This window comes from Schistocerca americana, chromosome 3 (genome assembly GCF_021461395.2).
Source record: "Schistocerca americana isolate TAMUIC-IGC-003095 chromosome 3, iqSchAmer2.1, whole genome shotgun sequence".
Taxonomy (NCBI): Eukaryota; Metazoa; Arthropoda; class Insecta; order Orthoptera; family Acrididae; genus Schistocerca; species Schistocerca americana.
In genome coordinates this window covers 294,193,107-294,215,660 of record NC_060121.1, presented here as the reverse complement: position 1 = coordinate 294,215,660, position 22,554 = coordinate 294,193,107, and the positions used below count along the sequence as shown (strand labels likewise).

At 41.6% G+C, this 22,554-nt stretch overlaps 1 protein-coding gene across 1 annotated transcript in view; it reads left to right on the top strand.

Annotated features, from left to right (window-relative positions):
- LOC124607117 overlaps positions 1 to 20,866 on the top strand; it is a 56,511-nt gene extending 35,645 nt beyond the window's left edge. The window contains exons 2-3 of the mRNA XM_047139319.1: positions 4,562 to 4,751; positions 20,561 to 20,866. Coding sequence (XP_046995275.1) covers positions 4,562 to 4,751; positions 20,561 to 20,862 — 492 coding nt within the window. The 3' untranslated portion in view covers positions 20,863 to 20,866. The remainder of the gene's footprint in view (positions 1 to 4,561; positions 4,752 to 20,560) is intronic.
- The last annotated feature ends 1,688 nt before the right edge of the window (positions 20,867 to 22,554 follow it).

The following is a 22,554-nucleotide window of genomic DNA, read 5'->3' as shown; positions in this document are numbered from 1 at the left end:
TAAAAAATGCTGCCTAGACATGGTAAAGCTTTATTGACTATCTCTTGCTCCAGTATGACTTCTGTTTCGTATATCTCAATGGTATCCTGATCTTCAGCAAATCTGCGCAAGATCATGAATGCCACATCATGATAGTAAAGGACACTCTCTCATCTAACAGAGTAAAGATTAACACTGACAAACTGCAACTATGCCAATAATCTGTCCAATTCTTGGGGTATACAGTCTCAGCCACTGGTATACACCTTCCTGGATTGAAGGTGCAATCAATCTTGTCCATGCCACTCCCTACCTCATACAAAGAGCTCCGTTTGTTCCTGGAAATAATAAACTATTACTGTTGTCATTTGCCTGCAGCAGCTGACACCCAGGCCACCCTCACTAACACCCTCATCAGCAAGCAGACTTCAGGGATGCACCCTGTTCCGTAGATTGAACCAATGTGCGCAGCCTTCCAGGCCCTGAATGACTCTCTTGCATGAGTCGTCACCCTTGCTCATCCAATCTCAACAAAAATACTCAGCCTTTGAGCACAAATTTTTAGCAGTTTATGAGGTGGTGAATCACTACTGCCTTGATGGACCACCTTCACACAACCTGACCAGCAATAAACCAGTAGCAGATGCCATACACAACCCCACTCTTGTGTTGGCTGTTACACCAAAGCAAAATTGAGTGAAGGTCTGGTGCAACTCCTCCACCCCTGCACCCTCCACCGCCTCATACACACCCTCTTCCACCATTCAGTGTTTGTTACACTACATTCTCTAGCACACCCTGAAATTAAGTCATCAACACACCTCATGTCCAAACAATTTGTGTAGCTTGAAGACATGAAACGTGATTGTCAGACCTGAGCCTGGAATTGCATCACCTGCCAGCACAACAACATCACCAGGCACATTGTTCCTCCTCTCCACAAATTTGACATTCCATCTGGCCACTTTAACCACATACATCTGGAGCTCATATTTCCCTCTTCAACTGCCCTGCTACGATCACCACTGACCAGGGCTGGCAGTTTTAATCACCACTCTTCGCCCAATTCTGCCCGCTGTGTGGTATAAACAAATGTCACATAACTGCCTACCACCCCCAAGGACACTGACTCTTAAAATGGTGGCATTGCACTTTCAAGACAGCACTGCCATGTCACATCAGTCTTTGGACCAAGGTCCTTCCATGGGTACTCCTCGGCCTATGGCCGGGGAGCTGTTACAACCTACCCCGCCCTGACGCACCCACCCCCTTTCCTGACTTCATAAGCTGGAACCAAATGCATTTTCCAATCATTTTCCCGATGCCCCCCTCTAGCCATACTACCCCTCTGCCTCCTCCAATATCCTCCGTGCCCTCTGATATTTCATTCAAGTTCGGTTTTCTCCACAACAACATCATAAAAATGGTTCAAATGGCTCTGAGCACTATGGGACTTAACATCTGAGGTCATCAGTTCCCTAGAACTTAGAACTACTTAAACCTAACTAACATAAGGACAGCACACACATCCATGCCCGAGGCAGGATTCGAACCTGCGACCATAGCATCAGCGCGGTTCCGGACTGAAGCACCTAGAACCACTCGGCCACAGCAGCCAGCCAACAACACCATCTGAGCTCCACTTGCCCCATCATATTCAGGCCCATACAGGATCATAAACTGCAGTGCTAACATGATGGACATCCAGGTTAAAGGTTCATCACTCACTATTTCTCTCCACCGCATGAAACTGGCACACCTCGACCCAGTGTCTCACACCCGAAGACGTTGTGCAGCCTCCAAGCCTTGAGGACTCGCACTCAACCTATGACCCCTCAGAGCTACTGTTGCGGCCCATACCTGAACATGTGCCTGCATCACCATCAATGCTGTTTCTCAGGTCTTCACCCTCTCTCTCTGCCTTTTCCCCGTTACCCCCTCCAATGGTTCTGCAATTCAAACCTCCCGCCTGAAAGTGTGGAGGATGTCACCATCCTTATCAACGACAACTACATCTTCACCCTGCTGCAAAACAACTCACCTCACCCAACCAGGGTACTGGTTCATTAGTGGATCACTGGCTTCCACCCACTTCCGCGAGGGGTCAACCACACACTCCTTCACACTACGATGATCTCCCTAGGTAGGGTTACAGTTTGGATGCTGCCAGCTGATCATGTGGGGGACACAGTCCCTCCCCACACCAGTCAATCCTCATGCACAGGCTGACGCCTTGTCCACCTACACCACCTACAGGAGTTCCACATCGACCTCCCAGTGTGGTCCCTGCTGCAAGAACTTCCAGAGATGGACATCTGGGGAGGGGGTTCCTGTGTGGCATCCATATGTGTCTTGGCCACAATAATGCGTTCACTATGCTGTTTGTAGTAGCTTACCCGCATTCCTATTTACTATTCATTATTAAACCTACTCCTGCATTACCCCTATTTGACTTTGTGTTTATAACCCTGTAGTCACCTGACCAGAAGTCTTGTTCCTCCTGCCACCGAACTTCACTAATTCCCACTATATCTAACTTTAACCTATCCATTTCCCTTTTTAAATTTTCTAACCTACCTGCCCAATTAAGGGATCTGACATTCCACACTCCGATCCGTAGAACGCCAGTTTTCTTTCTCCTGATAACGACATCCTCTCGAGTAGTCCCCGCCCAGAGATCCAAATGGGGGACTATTTTACCTCCGGAATATTTTACCCAAGAGGACGCCATCATCATTTAATCATACAGTAAAGCTGCATGCCCTCGGGAAAAATTACGGCTGTAGTTTCCCCTTGCTTTCAGCCGTTCGCAGTACCAGCACAGCAAGGCCGTTTTGGTTATTGTTACAAGGCCAGATCAGTCAATCATCCAGACTGTTGCCCTTGCAACTACTGAAAAGGCTGCAGCCCCTCTTCAGGAACCACACATTTGTCTGGCCTCTCAACAGATACCCCTCCGTTGTAGTTGTACCTACGATATGGCTATCTGTATCGCTGAGGCACGCAAGCCTCCCCACCAACGGCAAGGTCCATGGTTCATGGGGTGGGGGGGGGGGGGGGGGGGGTGCCTGCCATAGGTGATATAAAAATAAGAAAGCTAGTGTACTATGGTTACTTTCATTCAATAATGTCACGCAGGATTATTTTCTGGGTCAACTCATCAAGCCAAGCTAAAGTTTTCCAAACCCAGAAATGTACAATATGAATTATTAGTGGGTGGACTCAAGAATGTCCTGCAGAGGGCTGTTTCAGAAACTGGGGATAGTAACTACTGCTTCCTAACATATTTATTCCTTAATGAAATTTATCTTTAAATATATATATATTTTTTTTTTTTTCAAGTCAACATCTCAGTTCATGGAATCAATATTAGAAATAAAAATATGTTTACAAGGATTTAAAGTCACTTACTTTGGTTGAGACAGATGTCCACTAGTCAGCAATAAACATTTTCATTGACATTCCAGCAGCTATAAAAAGTTTAACTAATACTAAAGTTCAGTTTGAGAAAAATCTAAAGGCTTTATTGGTTGCCAACTCCTCCATCTCCACTGGTGAATTTCTTAGAAGAACTGACAGCTTTATTTGGGATCAGTGGAAAGTACATTAGTATATCTGTTAACATTTTGTAAATATTTATTTTGTTTTTTGACATGTTCCACATCCCAGAGGATCTCCTCACTATGGGTCAATTGGATCGAAAAGTACATCTAATCTAATCTAAACAAATGTGATTCTAACTAACGCTTTAAGTATTTTTTGGAGAAACTGAAAGGCCCCCTGATCACTGTCTATTGCAAAGTCATCTTTTCACCTATTTTTTATCTGTATCCTTGACATCTTCCTTCATCAACTACCTAATACTTTTATTACACTTAAGATCATTAAAATTGACACATTCCTGTGAATGCACTATGTATCATACTGAAAAAAATAGTTCATGAAACACAGTCTAGTAAACCCCAAGTAGCAACAACACATATCAGTAACAAACAGAGAAAATGCAACTGACAATAAACCACAGTGTATTTGGCGATTTAAGGTGCGTAGGGAGAATACTTGACCTTGGATAGTGAGTTTAAAAATTCTCGTATTGTCTTAGAGACCATACCTCATAAGTTAAGGGTTAATTGCATGTTTCATTTCATCATGATTGTACTGAAGCTGGTAACACACTTACCAACATACCATATTTGACTTCCTACTCTCTTAGCTGCCTCTGTCCTTATCTTTGTCAATTCTCATCTTCACTACAAGTGGACTTCTCTGATCTTGGGTTCTGAGTGGCCTATCCTTTATTTTTAACCTTTTCAATCTGCCCCTCTCTCCTCTTTGAGAAATTAACTAATAGTTATGATAACTAAGTTACTGTGATCAACATTACTTTTATATGTCTATCTGATGTATTAAATGTTTCTTCTCCTTAAGGTAAGTACTGGCAATTCTGTCTCATATTTATTTAATATTAATATTTTGCATATTATAATTGTCTTCATTTTGTTGTAAATACATTTCAGAGATTATTTGACTTATAAACTGAGTGTATGGCTGCAGATAAGTATGATGTAACTCTCATTTCCAGATGAGTCTAGTATGCTTCCGACTTATTAAACTGAATGTTGAAGTAGCGTTAACAGAAGATGAGATGACAGAGCTCCTGTTAGCTTATATCAACAGTACAGGAGAACTCCATATGGTTCCTGCACATATACATGATTGCTTCTCAATCCGATTCTGTGTAGTCTATGAGTATGCAACAGAGGAGATGATACGTGAGTGTTTACATCAACTTTAGTGTGAACACAAAGTTTTCTCTTCTTTTTTAATAATTCAGTTATGATATAATAATTTATCATTCTTTTGTTACTAATTTTAAATATGTTTAAACACACACACACACACACACACACACACACAGACAGACAGAGAACAAAAAACAAAACATTGGGAAATCTACCACTGAATAACAATAATATGAAATAGGATAGATTGCTACTTACCCCACAGAGCAGGCGCTGAGGAGCAGAGAGGTAGAGTTGAAGCTACTCATTGATGATTAGGATGCACAAAACTACCAAATTGTGTGAATTCTGAATACTATATTTCATCTGCTGTTCCAAATTGTCCCAGAGATTTTCTATGAGATTAAGATGGCTGTGGTAGGGTGCTTGAGTGTTTGTCAAAACAGAACCTATGTGTGCAGCTCTATGAGCATATGGCTTATGTCATATAGGAAGATAAGGTGTACACAATAATAATAGTAATAATAATAATAATAATAATAATTTTATTGTCATTCGGCCATTACAGCAATAGACAGCATCATACACATACTAAAATACAATTAATAATTTGAAAGAAACAAAAGGTTTGTTGTTAACATTATAGTAGTATATTACAGTTGCTAAATTCTCTTATATCATAGAATGGGTGGAGGACTAGCCAGTCACGAATTGTTTGTTTGAATAATTGTTCAGGTAATTCTTGAACAGATTGAGGAAGATTATTAAATAATTTGTACACAGCACATTCACCAGTAAGATGTAGAAAAAAGGACAGCACTTGGTCACCAAAAATGTTGATTTATCTCCATCTGAATGAGTGGGCCCAAGCCATGGTATGAAAAGCATTATGAAACCACTTCTAGCCTCAACTATACCCTACATACCATGCAGATTATGTGTGCAATTGGACCATTGCAGCATTTGAAAAGAGGTGAAATTGTAACTCATGAGACCATACTTTATTCCTCCAGTCAGCTACTTTCCAATTTTGTGTTGTTTTCAACTTCAGATGTCCATTGCAAGCAGTTACCTTCATTAAATCTGCCTGGACTCTAGCTGAGACTCTATCCTATCTCCCATTTTACTTTAGCAAAAACTGTGATCTATCTTTTGTGATTTCATTTGTACCAGTTTTTGTCACAAATTGACGACAAATTAAAGAAAAAGGTGGTTTTTCCATAAATTTAAGTAATTTAAAGTACTCTTTTTACTTATCTTCTTCTGGTTGTTAAGTTAGTATTCATTCTTATTGTAAGCACATTATTTTTTTTTTTTTTTTTTTTTTTTTTGAATGATCCTGCTTGCTAAATTATAATTCCAAGGTTTGGCTTGTATCCATATCAATATTTACCTTTTTCCCAGTTTCAACATTTTGTTGACAGGGAACCAGCAGCTTTCTTAAATTTCATAAAGCTTTTATTAACAATTCTGTCAACAGTTGCAGTATTTATATTAGGTCATTAGTTTCAAACCTCACATGTTCGTTTACAAACCTGGGCTACTGAGGCTGCACTGACAGTCCCTGATCTCAATAGTAAACATCAGAGTGACAATACATTCTTCATAAAATGTTTGCAGAATGAATGTCACAATCCACATGTGCCTCTCTGCATGTTGAGAACAAGCTGGAGGTCAACATAGGCAACAGCATCAGGAGTTTCCTCTATACTGAAAATTTCAGGAACATTATGGAAAAACTTAATTAGTGACCTAATCAATTTATGAATTATATCACCTTGTGCATGAAATTCAGATCTACAAAAGTATTATGACAAAGGTGGGAACCTAACAAGCACAGAGACAAAATCTGCAATGAAAAATATAGCTATTTCGGAAAAGGAATGTTAATTGTCTCATAAATTACTTTCATTCACAGAATTGAAACACTTTACTTGAGGGTTGCCTTTCCAATCTGGGTAACTAGTGGTGTTACTGTGTCCATAAATATGCATTAGCTCACAAGGTTTTTCTTACTATGTAATGAGGAGGATTTTGAATTAGTTATAACTTTTAATTAACTGATTTCCCAGTGCAGCATTAAGATTAGCTGGTTGTTGCAGATTATGTTAAAATAAAATATACTACTGAATTGTATACCTCAAGCAGCATGTTTTCATTATAGTATGTAGGAATCTGTCTTTTTCTACATTGCTGAATTTATTTCTTTTTCTCCATGTAGCAAACATATTAATTTCAGTGTTTTTCAGTTACAGGGTCCATTGAAGTGTGGCATTAAAATATTACATCATTACTTATACAGGATACATCAAATTCAACATAGCACACAATATCAGATTTGTATCATCATTATCATACTACTGTCTGTGCTAAATTCAAGAGATTTTCTCTCAATATTGCAACATTTCACACCTTCAACATCAGCAAGACCTCATAATAGCAGCAATAGTGGAAGTAGTAGTTTTATGCATCCATAGGTTACTTTTACAAGGATAGTGGGCATTTTGTGGTATTAAAATTTAAGAACAACAAAAATAACATAAGAATGGAAAATCCAGGATGGCATAATGACAATATTATGTAAAGAATAGATTGCTGCTCACCATACAGCAGACAAGTTGAATCACAGATAGGTATAATAAAAAGACTGTCAAACAAGCTAGCTTTTGGCCAATAAGACCTTCTTCTGAATTAGAAAAAATACACATGCACACTCATGCTAATGCAACTCACGCATATGTGACCACTGTGTCTCACTGCCGAGGCCAGACTGTGAGCAGCTGTGCATGATAGAAGAAGCAGTCTGGGTGGTGAGGGTAAGGAGGAGGCTTAAGCAGGGAGAGGCAGGGACAGCAGGGTAGGGGAGGGGGACAGTAAGGCAATGAGGAGGGGAAGCAGAAAATGAGAGAAGTAAAAAGACTGTGGGTGCATTTGTGGAATAGAGGGCTGTGTGGTGCTGGATTAGGAAGATGGAAAGCGATATATGGTAAAGGACCATGATTAATGAAGATTGAGGAGAGGAGGGTTACCGGAATGTAGGATATATTGCAAGAAGAGTTCCCACCAGTGCAATTCAGAAAAGCTGGTGTAGGTAGAGACGATCCAGATGGCACAGGCTATGAAGTAGGTATTAAAATGAAGAAGTGTTGGGCAGTGTGCTCAGCAACTGGGTGGTCCAGCTGTTTCTTGGCCACAGTTTTTCTGTGGCCTCTCATGTGGAAAGATGGCTTGTCAGCTGTCATGGCCACATAGAATGCAGTGCAGTGGTTGCAGCTTAGCTTGTAAATCATGTGACTGCTTTCACAGGTAGCCCTGCCTCTGATGGGATAGGTGATGTTTGTGACTGGCCTGGGAGGATGGGGGAGGATGTACGCAACAGGTCTTGCACTGAGGTCTGTTACTGAGATACGAACCATGAGGCAATGGGTTGGGAGCATGGGTTGTGAAGGGATAGATGAGGATATTGTGTAGATTTGGTGGATGGTGGTCTACCACTGTGTGAGGAGTGGGGAGGATAGTGGGTAGGACATTCTTCATTTCAGAGCACAACAGGAGGCAGTCGAAATCCTGGCAGAGAATGTGATTCAGTTAAACCTGTCCTGGCTGTTACTGAGATTTCCAGAAAGCATTTGACATGGCGACCCACTACAGCCTGTTAATGAAGATACAAGCATGTGGAATATGTTCACAGATATGTGAGTGGCTCAAAGACTTCTCAAGTAATACAATCCAGTATGTTGTCCTTGATGGCAGGTGTTCATTGGAGACAAGGGTATTGTCAGGAGTGTGGAAGAGTGAAGGACTGTTGTTGATTTCTATATACTTAAATTACTTGGTGGTCAGGGTGGGCAGCAATCTGTGGTTGATTGCTGATGATGCTCTGGTGTATGGTAAGGTGTCGAAGTTCAGTGACTGTAGGAAGATACAAGATGTCTTAGACAAAATTTGTAAATAGGTTATGAATGACAGCTATCTCTAAATGTTGGAAAAATGGAAGTTAATGCGGATGAGTAGGAAGAACAAACCTGTAATGTTTGGATACAGTGTTACTTGTGTCCTGCTTGACACAGTCAAGTAATGAAAATATCTTGGTGCAGTGTTGAAAAGTGATATTAAATGGAACAAGCTTGTGAGAACTGTGGTAGTGAAGGCGAATGGTTGACTTTGGTTTATTGGCAGAATTTTAGGAAAGAGTAGTCCACTTATAAAGGAGACCATGTATAGGATGCTGGTGCAGCCTACTCTTGGAGTACTGCTTGAGTGTTTGGGATCTATACCAAGTTGAACTGAAGAGAGCTATCAAACCAATTTAGAGGGTGGCTGATAGATTTGTTACTGTTAGGTTCAAACAATATGTAAGTGTTATTGAGATGATCTGGGAACTCAAATGGTGATCCCTGGAGGGAAGGTGACTTTCTTTTCAAGAAACACCATTGAGAAAATTTAGGGAACCAGCATTTGAAGCTGACTGCTGAAATATTCTACTGCTGCCAACATACATTGCGTTTATGGACCAGGAAGATAAGATGCAAGAAATTAGGGCTCTGACAGAGGCATATAGGCAATTGGTTTTCTCTCACTCTATTTATGAGTGGAGCAGGAAAGGAAATGACTAGTAGTGGTACAGGGTACCCTCCACCCAAGCACTGTGTAGTGGCTTGCAGAGTATCTACGTAGGTGTAGATGAGGGGAATGCTCCTGTTGGCTGGATGGTTCCTGTAACCCTCCTGCCTCAGCCTGCATTAATCATTGTCCTTCACCCACCTATCCCCTTCTCTGTTTCCACTCCAGCACTACACAGCTTCTATTCCACCACTGCACCCACAGTCTTTTCACTTCTCTCTTTTTCTGCTGCCCCCTCCCCCCTCCTCTGCCCACTGTCTAACCTCTGGACTGCACCTAGCAGTCCTACACTCTTGCTGCCTTGTCCCAATACGCTCCCATAAGCACCACTTTACCATCCCCCATCCCTACCATGCTATCCCTCCTCCTCCTCCTTACACCCACCACCCAGATTGCTTCTGCCATCATGTGCAGCTACTTGCAGTTTGACCTCGCCAGTCAGAGACAATGGTCACATGTGTATGAGTTGCAGTTGCATGAATGTGCATGTGTGTCTTGTCTAATTCAGAAGAAGGACTTTTTGGCCAAAAGCTAACTTGTTTGACAGTCTTTTTGCTTTGCCTGTCTGTGACTCAACATCTCCATTATATACTGAGTAGCGATCATCCTTTTCGTAATATTGTCAGAAATAACATAATTCACACATACAGTAATACTATACCTGGAAAATTCAAATACATACACCTTCAACATCAGCAAGACCTACTAGATCTCTACAATCAAAATTTATAAACTGTTACCATAATCATCATTGTAAATCTTTTTATAACTTCTGCCTTAGTGCTAAATTTGACTTCACAATTATGGGAAAATCTTCTCTTCTAAATAATGCTTACTTCTGCTTGATTCAAGCTCGATTAATATTCATAAAATACTTTGCAATAATTGTAACAAGGTTACTCAAGATTCAATGTTTGTGGAGACACTAATATTGATTTTATGTCGGATAATAGTGACTATGTCCACATCCATAGCTGAGTGGGCAGTATACACTGATCACCCAGAACATTATGACCACCGACTGTTGATATAAACACATCAAGATGATAGTAGCATCACCTGACAAGGAATGACTGCTAGCCAGACATATGCATGACATGTATAATATCAGTGAGTGTGCTGCCCATGTGTAGAATGGGGATGGCACATGATCTATCTGAGTTTGATGGAGGGCAGATTTTGATGGCACGGAGGCTCAGCAAGAACATTTCAGAAACTGAATGACTTTTCAGGTGTTTGAGCAGTTCTATGGTGAATATCTTCAACATGTGGTGAAACCATGATGAAACCACGTCCAGATGACGTGGGGTTGGACAGCCACCCCTCATTAGAGATGTCAGATGTCATAGGCTGGACAGACTACTAAAACACGCAAAGCACCAAACAGTGGTGGAACTAATATCTGAAGTTAATGCTGGACAGATTAGATGTGTGTCAGAACACACAGTGCACTGAACATTCCTAACAAAGGACCTCTACAGCTGACATAGGCAACTACGACAGAAATGAGCACGTGACATCTGCACTGGACATTTGTAGAGTGGCAGAGTATTGCATGGTAGCACGAATCCTGATACCTTCTTCATTATGCCAATGAGAGAGCAAAAATCCATTGTCTTCCAGGGGAACAGCTCCTTCTCACCTGTACTGCAGGATGGCGACAAGCTGGTGGCAGCTCCATTCTACTCTGGGGAACGTTCACATGGGAGTTCATGGGCCCAGTGGAGCTCATGCAAGGCACCATGATGGCCAAGGTGTATCATACACTGGTTGCAGACCACGCAAACCCCATCATGACGATCATGTTTTCTAATGGCAGCTGTATTTTTCAAAAAGAACAGAATGTCCTCCACTGCACCAACCAGCACAGAATCTGAAAACAATGATCATGTGAGACCCAACTCACACTTTTCTCACATGACATACTGAAAGCTTTGTATCAAAGCAGTCGGATAGATGCAATATTTCTTGATCTCTGAAAAGCATTTGACAGTGCTACACCTACACTTGTTGCACAAAGTAAGATCATATGAAGTATCAAGTGAAATCTGTGGCTGGACAGGCGATTTTTTGGTAGGGAGGACGCAGCAATTTATGTGGAATGGAGAGTCACTGACAGATGTAGATGTAACTTTGAGTGTGTACTACAGACTTTTTGCAGATGACGTAGTTGCCTATTATGAGGTAATGTCTGAAAGAAGCTGTGTAAATATTCAGTCAGATCTTGATGAGATTTCAAAGTGGTGCAGAGATTGTCAACTAGTTTTCAACATTCAGAAATGTAAAACTATGCACTTCACAAAATAAAAAGACATAGTATCATATGACTATAATGTCAATGAATCACAGTTGGGATTGGACAACTCATATGAATACCTAGATGTAACTCCCCCATGAACCATGGACCTTGCCGTTGGTGGGGAGGCTTGCATGCCTCAATGATACAGATAGCCGTACCATAGGTGCAACCACAATGGAGGGGTATCTGTTGAGAGGTCAGACAAACGTGTGGTTCCTGAAGAGGGGCAGAAGCCTTTTCAGTAGTTGCAGGGGTAACAGTCTGGATGATTGACTGATCTGGCCTTGTAACACTAACCAAAATGGCCTTGCTGTTCTGGTACTGCGAACGGCTGAAAGCAAGGGGAAACTACAGCCGTAATTTTTCCCGAGAGCGTGCAGCATTACTGTATGATTAAATGATGATGGTGTCCTGCTGGGTAAAATATTCCGGAGGTAAAATAGTCCCTCATTCAAATCTCTGGGCGGGGACTACTCAAGAGGACGTTGTTATCGGGAGAAAGAAAACTGGCATTCTACGGATCGGAGCATGGAATGTCAGATCCATTAATCGGGCAGGTAGGTTAGAAAATTTAAAAAGGGAAATGGATAGGTTAAAGTTAGATATAGTGGGAATTAGCGAAGTTCAGTGGCAGGAGGAAGAAGACTTTTGGTCAGATGAGTACAGGGTTATAAATACAAAATTAAATAGGGGTAATGCAGGAGTTGGTTTAATAATGAATATAAAAATAGGAGTACGGGTAAGCTACTACCAACAGCATAGTGAACGCATTATTGTGGCCAAGATAGACATGAAGCCCACGCCTACTACAGTAGTACAAGTTTATATGCCAACTAGCTCTGCAGATGACGAAGAAATTGATGAAATGTATGATGAGATAAAAGAAATTATTCAGGTAGTGAAGGGAGACGAAAATTTAATAGTCATGGGTGACTGGAATTCAAGAGTAGGAAAAGGGAGAGAAGGAGACATAGTAGGTGAATATGGATTGGGGGTAAGAAATGAAAGAGGAAGCCACCTGGTAGAATTTTGCACAGAGCATAACTTAATCATAGCTAACACTTGGTTTAAGAATCATGAAAGAAGGTTGTATACATGGAAGAACCCTGGAGATACTAAAAGGTGTCAGATAGATTATATAATGGTAAGACAGAGATTTACAAACCAGGTTTTAAATTTTAAAAGATTTCCAGGGGCAGATGTGGACTCTGACCACAATCTATTGGTCATGAACTGTAGATTAAAACTGAAGAAACTGCAAAAAGGTGGGAATTTAAGGAGATGGGACCTGGATAAACTGAAAGAACCAGAGGTTGTACAGAGTTTCAGGGAGAGCATAAGGGAACAATTGACAGGAATGGGGGAAAGAAATACAGTGGAAGAAGAATGGGTAGCTTTGAGGAATGAAATAGTGAAGGCAACAGAGGATCAGATAGGTAAAAAGAGGAGGGCTAGTAGAAACCCTTGGGTAACAGAAGAAATGTTGAATTTAATTGATGAAAGGAGAAAATATAAAAATGTAGTAAACGAAGCAGGCAAAAAGGAATACAAATGTCTCAAAAATGATATCGACAGGAAGTGCAAAATGGCTGAGCAGGGATGGCTAGAGAACAAATGTAAGGATGTAGAGGCTTATCTCACTAGGGGTAAGATAGATACTGCCTACAGGAAAATTAGAGAGACCTTTGGAGAAAGGAGAACCACTTGAATGAATATCAAGAGCTTTGATGGAAACCCAGTTCTAAGCAAAGAAGGGAAAGCAGAAAGGTGGAAGGAGTATATAGAGGGTCTATACAAGGGCGATGTACTTGAGGACAATATTATGGGAATGGAAGAGGATGTAGATGAAGATGAAATGGGAGATATTATACTGTGTGAAGAATTTGACAGAGCACTGAAAGACCTGAGTCAAAACAAGGCCCCCGGAGTAGACAACATTCGATTAGAACCACTGACAGCCTTGGGAGGGCCAGTCCTGACAAAACTCTACTATCTGGTGAGCAAGATGTATGAGACAGGCAAAATACCCTCAGACTTCAAGAAGAATACAATAATTCCAATCCCAAAGAAAGCAAGTGTTGACAGATGTGAAAATTACCAAACTATCAGTTTAATAAGTCACAGCTGCAAAATACTAACGCGAATTCTTTACAGACAAATGGAAAAACTGATAGAAGCCGACCTTGGGGGAGATCAGTTTGGATTCCATAGAAATGTTGGGATATGTGAGGCAATACTGACCCTACAACTTATTTTAGAAGAAAGATTGAGGAAAGGCAAACCTACATTTCTAGCATTTGTAGACTTAGAGAAAGCTTTGGACAATGTTGATTGGAATACTCTCTTTCAGATTCTGAAGGTGGCAGGGGTAAAATACAGGGAGCGAAAGGCTATTTACAATTTGCACAGAAACCAGATGGCAGTTATAAGAGTCGAGGGGTATGAAAGGAAAGCAGTGGTTGGGAAGGTAGTGAGACAGGGTTGTAGAAAAGTTCGGAATAGGTATTAAAATCCATGGAGAAGAAATAAAAACTTTGAAGTTCATTGATGACATTGTAATTCTGTCAGAAACAGCAAAGGACTTGGAAGAGCAGTTGAATGGAATGGACAGTGTCTTGAAAAGAGGGTATAAGATGAACATCAACAAAAGCAAAACGAGGATAATGGAATGTAGTCGAATTAAGTTGGGTGATGCTGAGCGAATCAGATTAGGAAATGAGACACTTAAAGTAGTAAAGGAGTTTTGCTATTTGGGGAGCAAAATAACTGTGATGGTTGAAGTAGAGAGGATATAAAATGTAGACTGGCAATGGCAAGGAAAGCGTTTCTGAAGAAGAAAAATTTGTTAACATCGAGTATAGATTTAAATGTCAGGAAGTCATTTCTGAAAGTATTTGTATGGAGTGTAGCCATGTATGGAAGCGAAACATGGACAGTAAATAATTTGGACAAGAAGAGAATAGAAGCTTTTGAGGTGTGGTGCTACAGAAGAATGCTGAAGATTAGATGGGTAGATCACATAACTAATGAGTAGGTATTGAATAGAATTGGGGAGAAGAGGAGCTTATGGCACAACTTGACTAGAAGAAGGGATCGGTTCATAGGACATGTTCTGAGACATCGAGGGATCACCAATTTAGTATTGGAGGGCAGCGTGGAGGGTAAAAATCGTAGAGGGAGACCAAGAGATGAATACACTAAGCAGATTCAGAAGGATGTAGGCTGCAGTCGGTACTGGGAGATGAAGAAGCATGCACAGGATAGAGTAGCATGGAGAGCTGCATCAAACCAGTCTCAGGACTGAAGACCACAACAACAACAACACTTTGTATTGATACGAAATAGAATGAGCACACAGGCTCAGTTATGAATAAAGCAGCTGGTAGAATTTGGTTTATTGGTAGAATACTGGGGAAATGCAATCTCCATATACATAAGAAAATGTGCTGACTGATACAACAACTCATTGTTGCCTAGTAACAACAGAGACTCGAAATTTGGAAGCGTGTTGATCATACACTGTAGACATTGTTTAAGATGGAATTTCTTAAAATTCCAGCCATAAAGAGGTGAAACAGGGAACGGAATGTTTGTGAAAGTATGTCACTGTTAATGCAGGTTTGAAGATAGAAGTATGAAATTTGATATTTTGTTTCTCAGTCAGAAAGAAAAGTGTGGTTTAGCATTTGTGAAAATTCAGCCCCTAAGGGAGTGAAATCTTTTGAATATATAATCTCTAAAGAACTACTAAAATGTTTTTAAGGTTACATCTATGAAAACTGATATTTGACTTCTCTGTTAGGGGGGAAAAAAATCCTTGTTTCGGTGTTTTTGGAAATCCAACCCCTAAGGGGCTGAAGTAGAGGATGAAAGTTTTTATGGAACTGTTTTATTATTAAAGCATTTTTGAATCTAAATATGATAATTTGTATTTGGATTCTTGGTTGGAAATAAAAAAATATGTGTTTCAGTGATTTTGGAAATTCAACTCCTCAATTATGAAAATTTTTGTGAAAATATTTTGTTGTATTAAATCACAGAGGGTGTTGACTTATGCTGTAGGCATCATTGAGAAAAAGTTTTTCAAAATTCCATCACTAACGCAGTGAAACAGGGGACAAAAAGCTTTACAAAAATATTTCATTATGAGAGCGTTTTTAAAATTAGTGCTATGAAAATTTGTATGTGACATCTTGACTGAAAATAGATAAATATGTGTCTCATTATTTCTGGAAATTCACCCCTTACGGGGGTGAAGTGTGGGATAAAACGTTTTATGAAAGCAGAATTTCGTTTTGATTATAGGTACATTTAGGAAAGACCATGCTTCTATAACCTAAATTAACATGAAAAGCTTAGAAGGTGTTGCAAATTGTGAACTGAATCAGAAGAAGCTATTTAACAGTCACCACAACTCTTAGTGTTGTCAGCAGTGCATAGAAAAAGAAAAGATCTTTAATAAACTAATTTTTCAATAGGCCTAATATATGTTTATAAAATTATTTTTATTATAAATAATATGCAAACTAGTCATTATTAATCACAAAATAGATACCATGTTTAAATGTGATTCTATGTTCAGCAATATCCATTTGAGACTCAGTACCAGGTGGAAAACAGGTACTAATGTCTACAGAACCACTTGTCTGATTTGTCTCTTTCTTTCTTAACTCAGTATATAAAATTAAATTAAACCAATTGGAACACATTAATTATGCAAAGACTACAGTCATATAAAGGGTCGCTAACTCTTTTCTAGAGTGTAGATTTACACATCAGTAATAGACATAACAACATACAAATTTGATTTAAAAAATGTGTAGACCATAGAGTCTACATGAGCCAAGCAGTGGCTAGACTCTAGGTTACTCAGTCTATGAAGGAGATTGCTTACAAATCACTTGTGTGACCCATCCTAATTAATTCTCACACGTATTTGGAGTTGGGCTCCTCTCCCTTGTCTCCAGTTACGTGAAATCTGAGAACTTATAATAAACAGAAAATTCCTATCGTTGGCCAGTTTGATGCTTCCACTGCCTACAAGTCTGTTGTTCGGCCCCTCACGTTTTATGTGGTGGATTGTGCGGGCACTGAAAACCTGTTCGGTTATGATGCTTTCCAGTTGTTCAGGTTCTCCATTGATGATGATGTGCACCTCATATCTGAGGAAATTCCGTATCAACAGCTGGATGGATTGTGTTCTGAATTCTCGTCCGTGTTCTCTGCTTGTCTGGGTCGTGCCAAGGATTTTGAAGCCCACATTACTCTTAAACCTACAGCTCGCCCTAAGTTTTTCCGGGCACGCCCTATTCCGGTGGCGTTGCGTGCACCTTTCAAGGCTGAGATAGACAGGTTAACAGCTTCAGGGATTCTCCTTCCTGTTACCTCCAGCGAATGGGCATCGCCGATCATGGTGGTTTCTAAACCAAATGGGAGTCTGTGATTGTGTGGTGATTTTAAAGCCACTGTCAATGCTCAGAGCCTCATTGACACTTATCCTCTTCCCCGTCCTGAGGAGTTATTTACCAAGCTCGCTGGGGGCCAGTTCTTTTCCAAACTTGACTTATCGGAGGCATACCATCAGTTGCCATTGGATGCATCTTCCAAGGAATTTCTCGTCAACACTCCTTGTGGGTTGTATCAGTACCAGAGGTTACCGTTTGGCATCGCTAGTGCGCCGGCCATTTTGCAGCGGTTTTTGGAACAGCTCACGGCTTCCGTTCCCGGCTGCATAAACTATCTGGATGACATTGTTGTCACGGGGGCCTCCACTGAGGAGCACCTTCGCAATTTGCGTTCACTGTTTCGGGTTCTGCATTCGGCTGGGTTGAAGTGCAATCTGGACAAGTCACAGTTCTTCCAACCCTCCATCGTGTATCTTGGTTTCCACTTGTCCCGTGAGGGTATACGTCCTCTATGTCAGCATGTTGTGGCCATTACCACTCTACCCCGGCTGTCTATGGTAAAAGAACTTCAGGCGTTTCTAGGCAAGATTGCTTATTATCACAAATTCATTCCATCCGCGGCGGCGGTCACTCATCCTCTGCATCAGCTGTTATGCAAAAACGTTCCTTTCTGTTGGTCCGACGAGTGTGAGCAGGCTTTTGTCCACCTGAAGGCTCATTTGCAGTCGGCGCCTTGTCTTGCCACATTCTGTCTGGGTCAGCACTTGGTTCTGGCGACTGATGCGTCCCAATATGGCCTAGGGTCTGTTCTCGCCCATCGGTATGAGGATGGGTTGGAACGACCCATCGCCTATGCTTTCAAGACCCTCAACGATGTGCAACGGCGTTATTCTCAAATCGAAAAGGAGGTGCTCGCTATCATTTATGCTCTAAAAAAGTTCAGCGTTTCTTTGTATGGTTCTAAGTTTCACCTCATCACTGACCACAAGCCGCTGGTCTCTCTGTTAAGCCCTTCGGCGTCGCTTCCGGATAAGGCAGCACACCGCCTGCAACATTGGGCCTTATATTTGTCTCATTTTCACTATGAGATTCACTATCGCTCCACGGCCCAGCATGCCAACACTGACGCGTTGTCGCGTTTGCCGATGGGCCCCGACCCGGTTTTCGAATGAGATGAACTACTCTGTTTCCACATTGATGAGGCAGAACGTCGTGCGGTCGAGGGTTTTTCACTTACAGGTTCGCAGGTCATGTCGGCTACTGCGCGGGACCCGGTCCTGCGTCAGGTGATCGGTTTTATTCGACGGGGTTGGCCGGACAGGACCAAGGGCCGGGCATCGGATCCCCTTCGCAACTACCATGCCTTGCGCCTTCGTCTGTCTGTTCATGATGGTGTTGTTCTTCTGGCCACGGATGGTGCATCTCCACGGGTCGTGGTGCCAGCCTCTCTTCGCAAAGATGTTCTCAAACTGTTGCATGAAGGCCGTTGGGGGATTTCTCGGACTAAGTCCCTGGCCTGCAGGTACGTTTATTGGCCCGGTATTGATTCGGACATCGCCCACATGGTCGCTGCGTGTGGTCAGTGTGCTCAACAACTGGCTGCACCCCGTATAATGCCCTCTCCATGGCCTGACCCGGCGCAGCCATGTGAACAGGTGCATGCTGACTTTGCCGGCCCCTTCCTCGGCACTTATTGGCTGCTGTTGATTGATGGCTTCTCCAAGTTTCCGTTTGTTGTTCGATGTCCGTCACCCACCACTGCACCAACGATGCTGGCTTTGTCCAAAATCTTTGCACTAGAAGGTCTTCCATGCACGATCGCCATGGACAATGGCCCTCAGTTCTCTTTGCAGGCCTTCCATGATTTTTGTACTGGACACGGGATTCATCATGTTACAGCACCGCCCTTCCATCCGCAATCGAATGGGGAGGTCGAGCGCCTTGTCTGCACTTTCAAAAGCCAGATGAAAAAATTCCTTAGTGATTTTTCCACAGATGACACTCTGTTGCATTTTCTAAGTTCTTATCGCTTCACGCCTCTGGGTGATCGCAGCCCTGCTGAACTCTTGCATGGCCGCCAACCGCGCACTCTACTGCACCTGCTTCACCCTGTCAGGCCTTGTACTGTGTCCCCTCATGCGGGAAAATACTCGGTCAGCACCGATGTGTGGGCACGAGGGTGTGGGTCTCGCCCTAAATGGATTCCAGGGGTGGTCAAGGCTCTTCGCGGCCGCCGGCTTTGTGAAATATGTACGGTCGACTGCATGGTTGTTCGCCATTATGACCAGATGCGCCCACGAGTGGTGGCCACTCCGGTGCCACCGCCCCTTCCTTCGCCTCCACCAGCCCGAGCAGCCAGTCCTGTTGCTGCTGCCGATCTCCTGTGCGTGTTGCTGCAGCCGACGTCGCTACCGCTTCCGAGTCCACCGGTACCGGCCCCAATCGTGACACCGCCTTCTCCGGGACCCATCGCGCTGGAGCACACCCCCAGGTCCACGACACCTATGGATGCTGCTCCGTTGTTTTCACCCATCATCTCGTCCAGGAGGCACGTTCCACACACGGGCTTCCGTCCTGGACATTTTCGACCATACTCTCGTGTTTCTCCACGGGATCTTCTCGGGGCCTCCCAAGAGGCCATGGACGTCTCCGCGCTGTCCGTGTCTCCCAGGAAGTGAGTGTTTTTTTTTTCAAGGGGGGAAAAGTGTTGTGACAGTGCTACGACATTTAAGAGTGCCGCCACGTCAGTACATGCAAACGGTGATAGAGGCGCTCCGCAACTCGGCTGAACGCGGGAGCGCCACCTAGCTACGAACGGCACCGGCCGCATGTCACGGCATGGCAGTCGAATGACCGATACGGAATTGGTAGCATGTAACCAGCTATTGTTTCTACGTTTGTATATCCATGCAATTTATTAGTGATTTAAGGTTATAGCAGTTTGTGGATTGAAGGAAACAAGTTTCCTGTTTGGATGAATTATGTTTATTGTTATACCAGATCAGTGGTCATGCACAGATATAAAACATGCAAACGAATGACAGTGCCGAAATCTTGCTACAGTGGTTTGAGAAACATTATGATGAACTCACCCTTATGTCCTAGCCACCAAACTCATGTTATCTGGACATGACAGAACAGATCTGGGATGTTATCAGGTGCCAGCTTCTTGTCCACAGCCAGTTGATCTGTAATTTACTCAAACTGTTTGACCAATGTCAATAACTGCTGTATTGCATTCAATGGACAAACAGACACACTATTAGCAGATAGTCATAATGTTTTGTCTCATTACTTTATAATAGCTATTGAACACCCATTCATAATAAATGCCCACATTTTCACTTTTAACTAAATAGACATATTTATTTTCTTCTCAAAAGATCTAACAGTAAAAATATCAATATATTTTAGGAACAGTATAACTTGGATATAGCCTACAAGCATTTATTTTTTTCATTAACCTAATGTGTGCTACATTTGTCATTTAAAACTTCTTCTTTCTCCGCCAGTTACTGCTTGGACATTCATACAAGACAGTACCACACATATGGAGATGCATGTTAAAAACCAGGAAGATTATCCAGGTGTAAGGAAACTGGACTCTAAAGAACGTAAAACCCTGACAAACTTAGTGGGTAAATATGCCCATACTAGGACTGTTCCACTGTCAGATTACAGGCAGCAAGCAGAGCAACCATCACTCCATGATTGTCATATACCAGTTTTGGTGCCACTAAGTAATGAAAACATTGTGAAGATGGTTGATGTTGATGGACTTATAAATGACAAACGTGATAGTATTGCACCATGAAGTTTCTAAAGGCAGTAGTTCAGTGTCAAAAAATTTTTAACCAAGTTTTGTGCCTCTCTCAAATGTGACATTGCAGTAATTTTGAACTGTTACTGTAAATCATGCCACAAAAATCCCAAAAATATAAAAATCAAAACAACCTGTGTTTTTTTTCTTTTTTGAATAGATTGATTTATCAAACAGATCCATGGTAAACTGTTATCTTTTCTGAGGTGACTGGCCACTATGTTGTATGCCTGAAGAATCCCAACCTTTTTTGAGGTGACTGGACACCAAGTTGTATGCCTGAAGAATCCCACCAAAATCAGGTACTTCTTAATGGTTAAAAATACTTATCCTTACTTCTGTGCACACTTTTTTCTTATTCATTGTGTTTTGTTTGTGAATACATGCAGCGATTGAAACAGTATGGTCATGGTGCCATACATTCATACGATATTGCCTGGCTTTCCCATTCCATCAAAATGTAACATAATTTTAAAAAATTTAAGAAAATTAGTTCAGATGGTGCAACTTCATGTTGTTCATGATTTTATAACTGCTTCATTAAATTAAAGGTGTGCAGCTGCATTAATTCAATTTTTTCTTCTAATTTTTGGCCAAATACCATTCAACCAACTTTATACTTTCTTATCAGCTGCACATCCAAAATTTAATGTGGTCATGTAGTGGATGATTTACTTGGCCAAATAACCAAATCACCCCACTACATGCAAGTGGTGAATATGTTAATTTTTTAGAAAAAGCCTTGTTTAGTACTCATTTGGAGCAGAATTGTATGGTTCTGGGATTTTTAGTTCCAAATAATCTGACAACATTGCTTCAGACTTTTTCTTTCATTTTCTTTTCAGAATAAGGTCAGATACACAGTTACAGGCACAGTCCCAGTCACAACTGCACACAGAGTGGCCTCCATGACATACCTTTTTACAAAAGTATACCAAGGATAATGGAGGAGGAGTTTCGTGTTTAATGTCCCATCATAAATGAGGTCATTAGAGATGGAGCACAAACTCAGAGCACAGAAGGATGGGGAAAGATATTGGTCACACCCTTCCAAAGGAACCATCTTGGCATTTGCCTGAAGTGATTTAGGAAAGTAAAGGAATGCCTAAATTTGGGTTTGAACCATCATCTTCCAGATGAAATTATATCGATCAGCTTACCAAATTATATTGTTACTGATATTGTAATGGGAAGTTCTAGTAACTAGCTTTGGAGACAGGGTAACAACTCACTGAATAGAGGAGCTCTTGAGTTGTTGACAGTACCTAACACTGAAAACTTGTCAGCATTCAAATGGATCCATTTATGAGCTATAGGTCACACACAGAAGGATGCAAAATGTGCACAAGCTGAATTGAGCAGCATTCAATGTCAATGACACACAGAAGTGGATTGGGCAGGGATATCAGAACAGAGGAAGGGGAGTCTGTGTGGAAGAATGTAGGATGTAGGATGGGTGAAATTTGGGTCCCAGGGCATGGTGGAGGTGGGGGTGTGGGTCATGGGAATAGCAGAGTTTGAAGCCATTAGTATTATGTGAGCAAAGGATGTTGAGACATTGTAAGTTGGCACTACTCCATCTCTTATGACTTCAACTCCTGACAGTAATTAATTTCTTGCCTTTACTTGCTGTTCTGAATTTTTGCATTCTCTAAGTAGTAAGATATTCAAAAACATAGCTAAGCT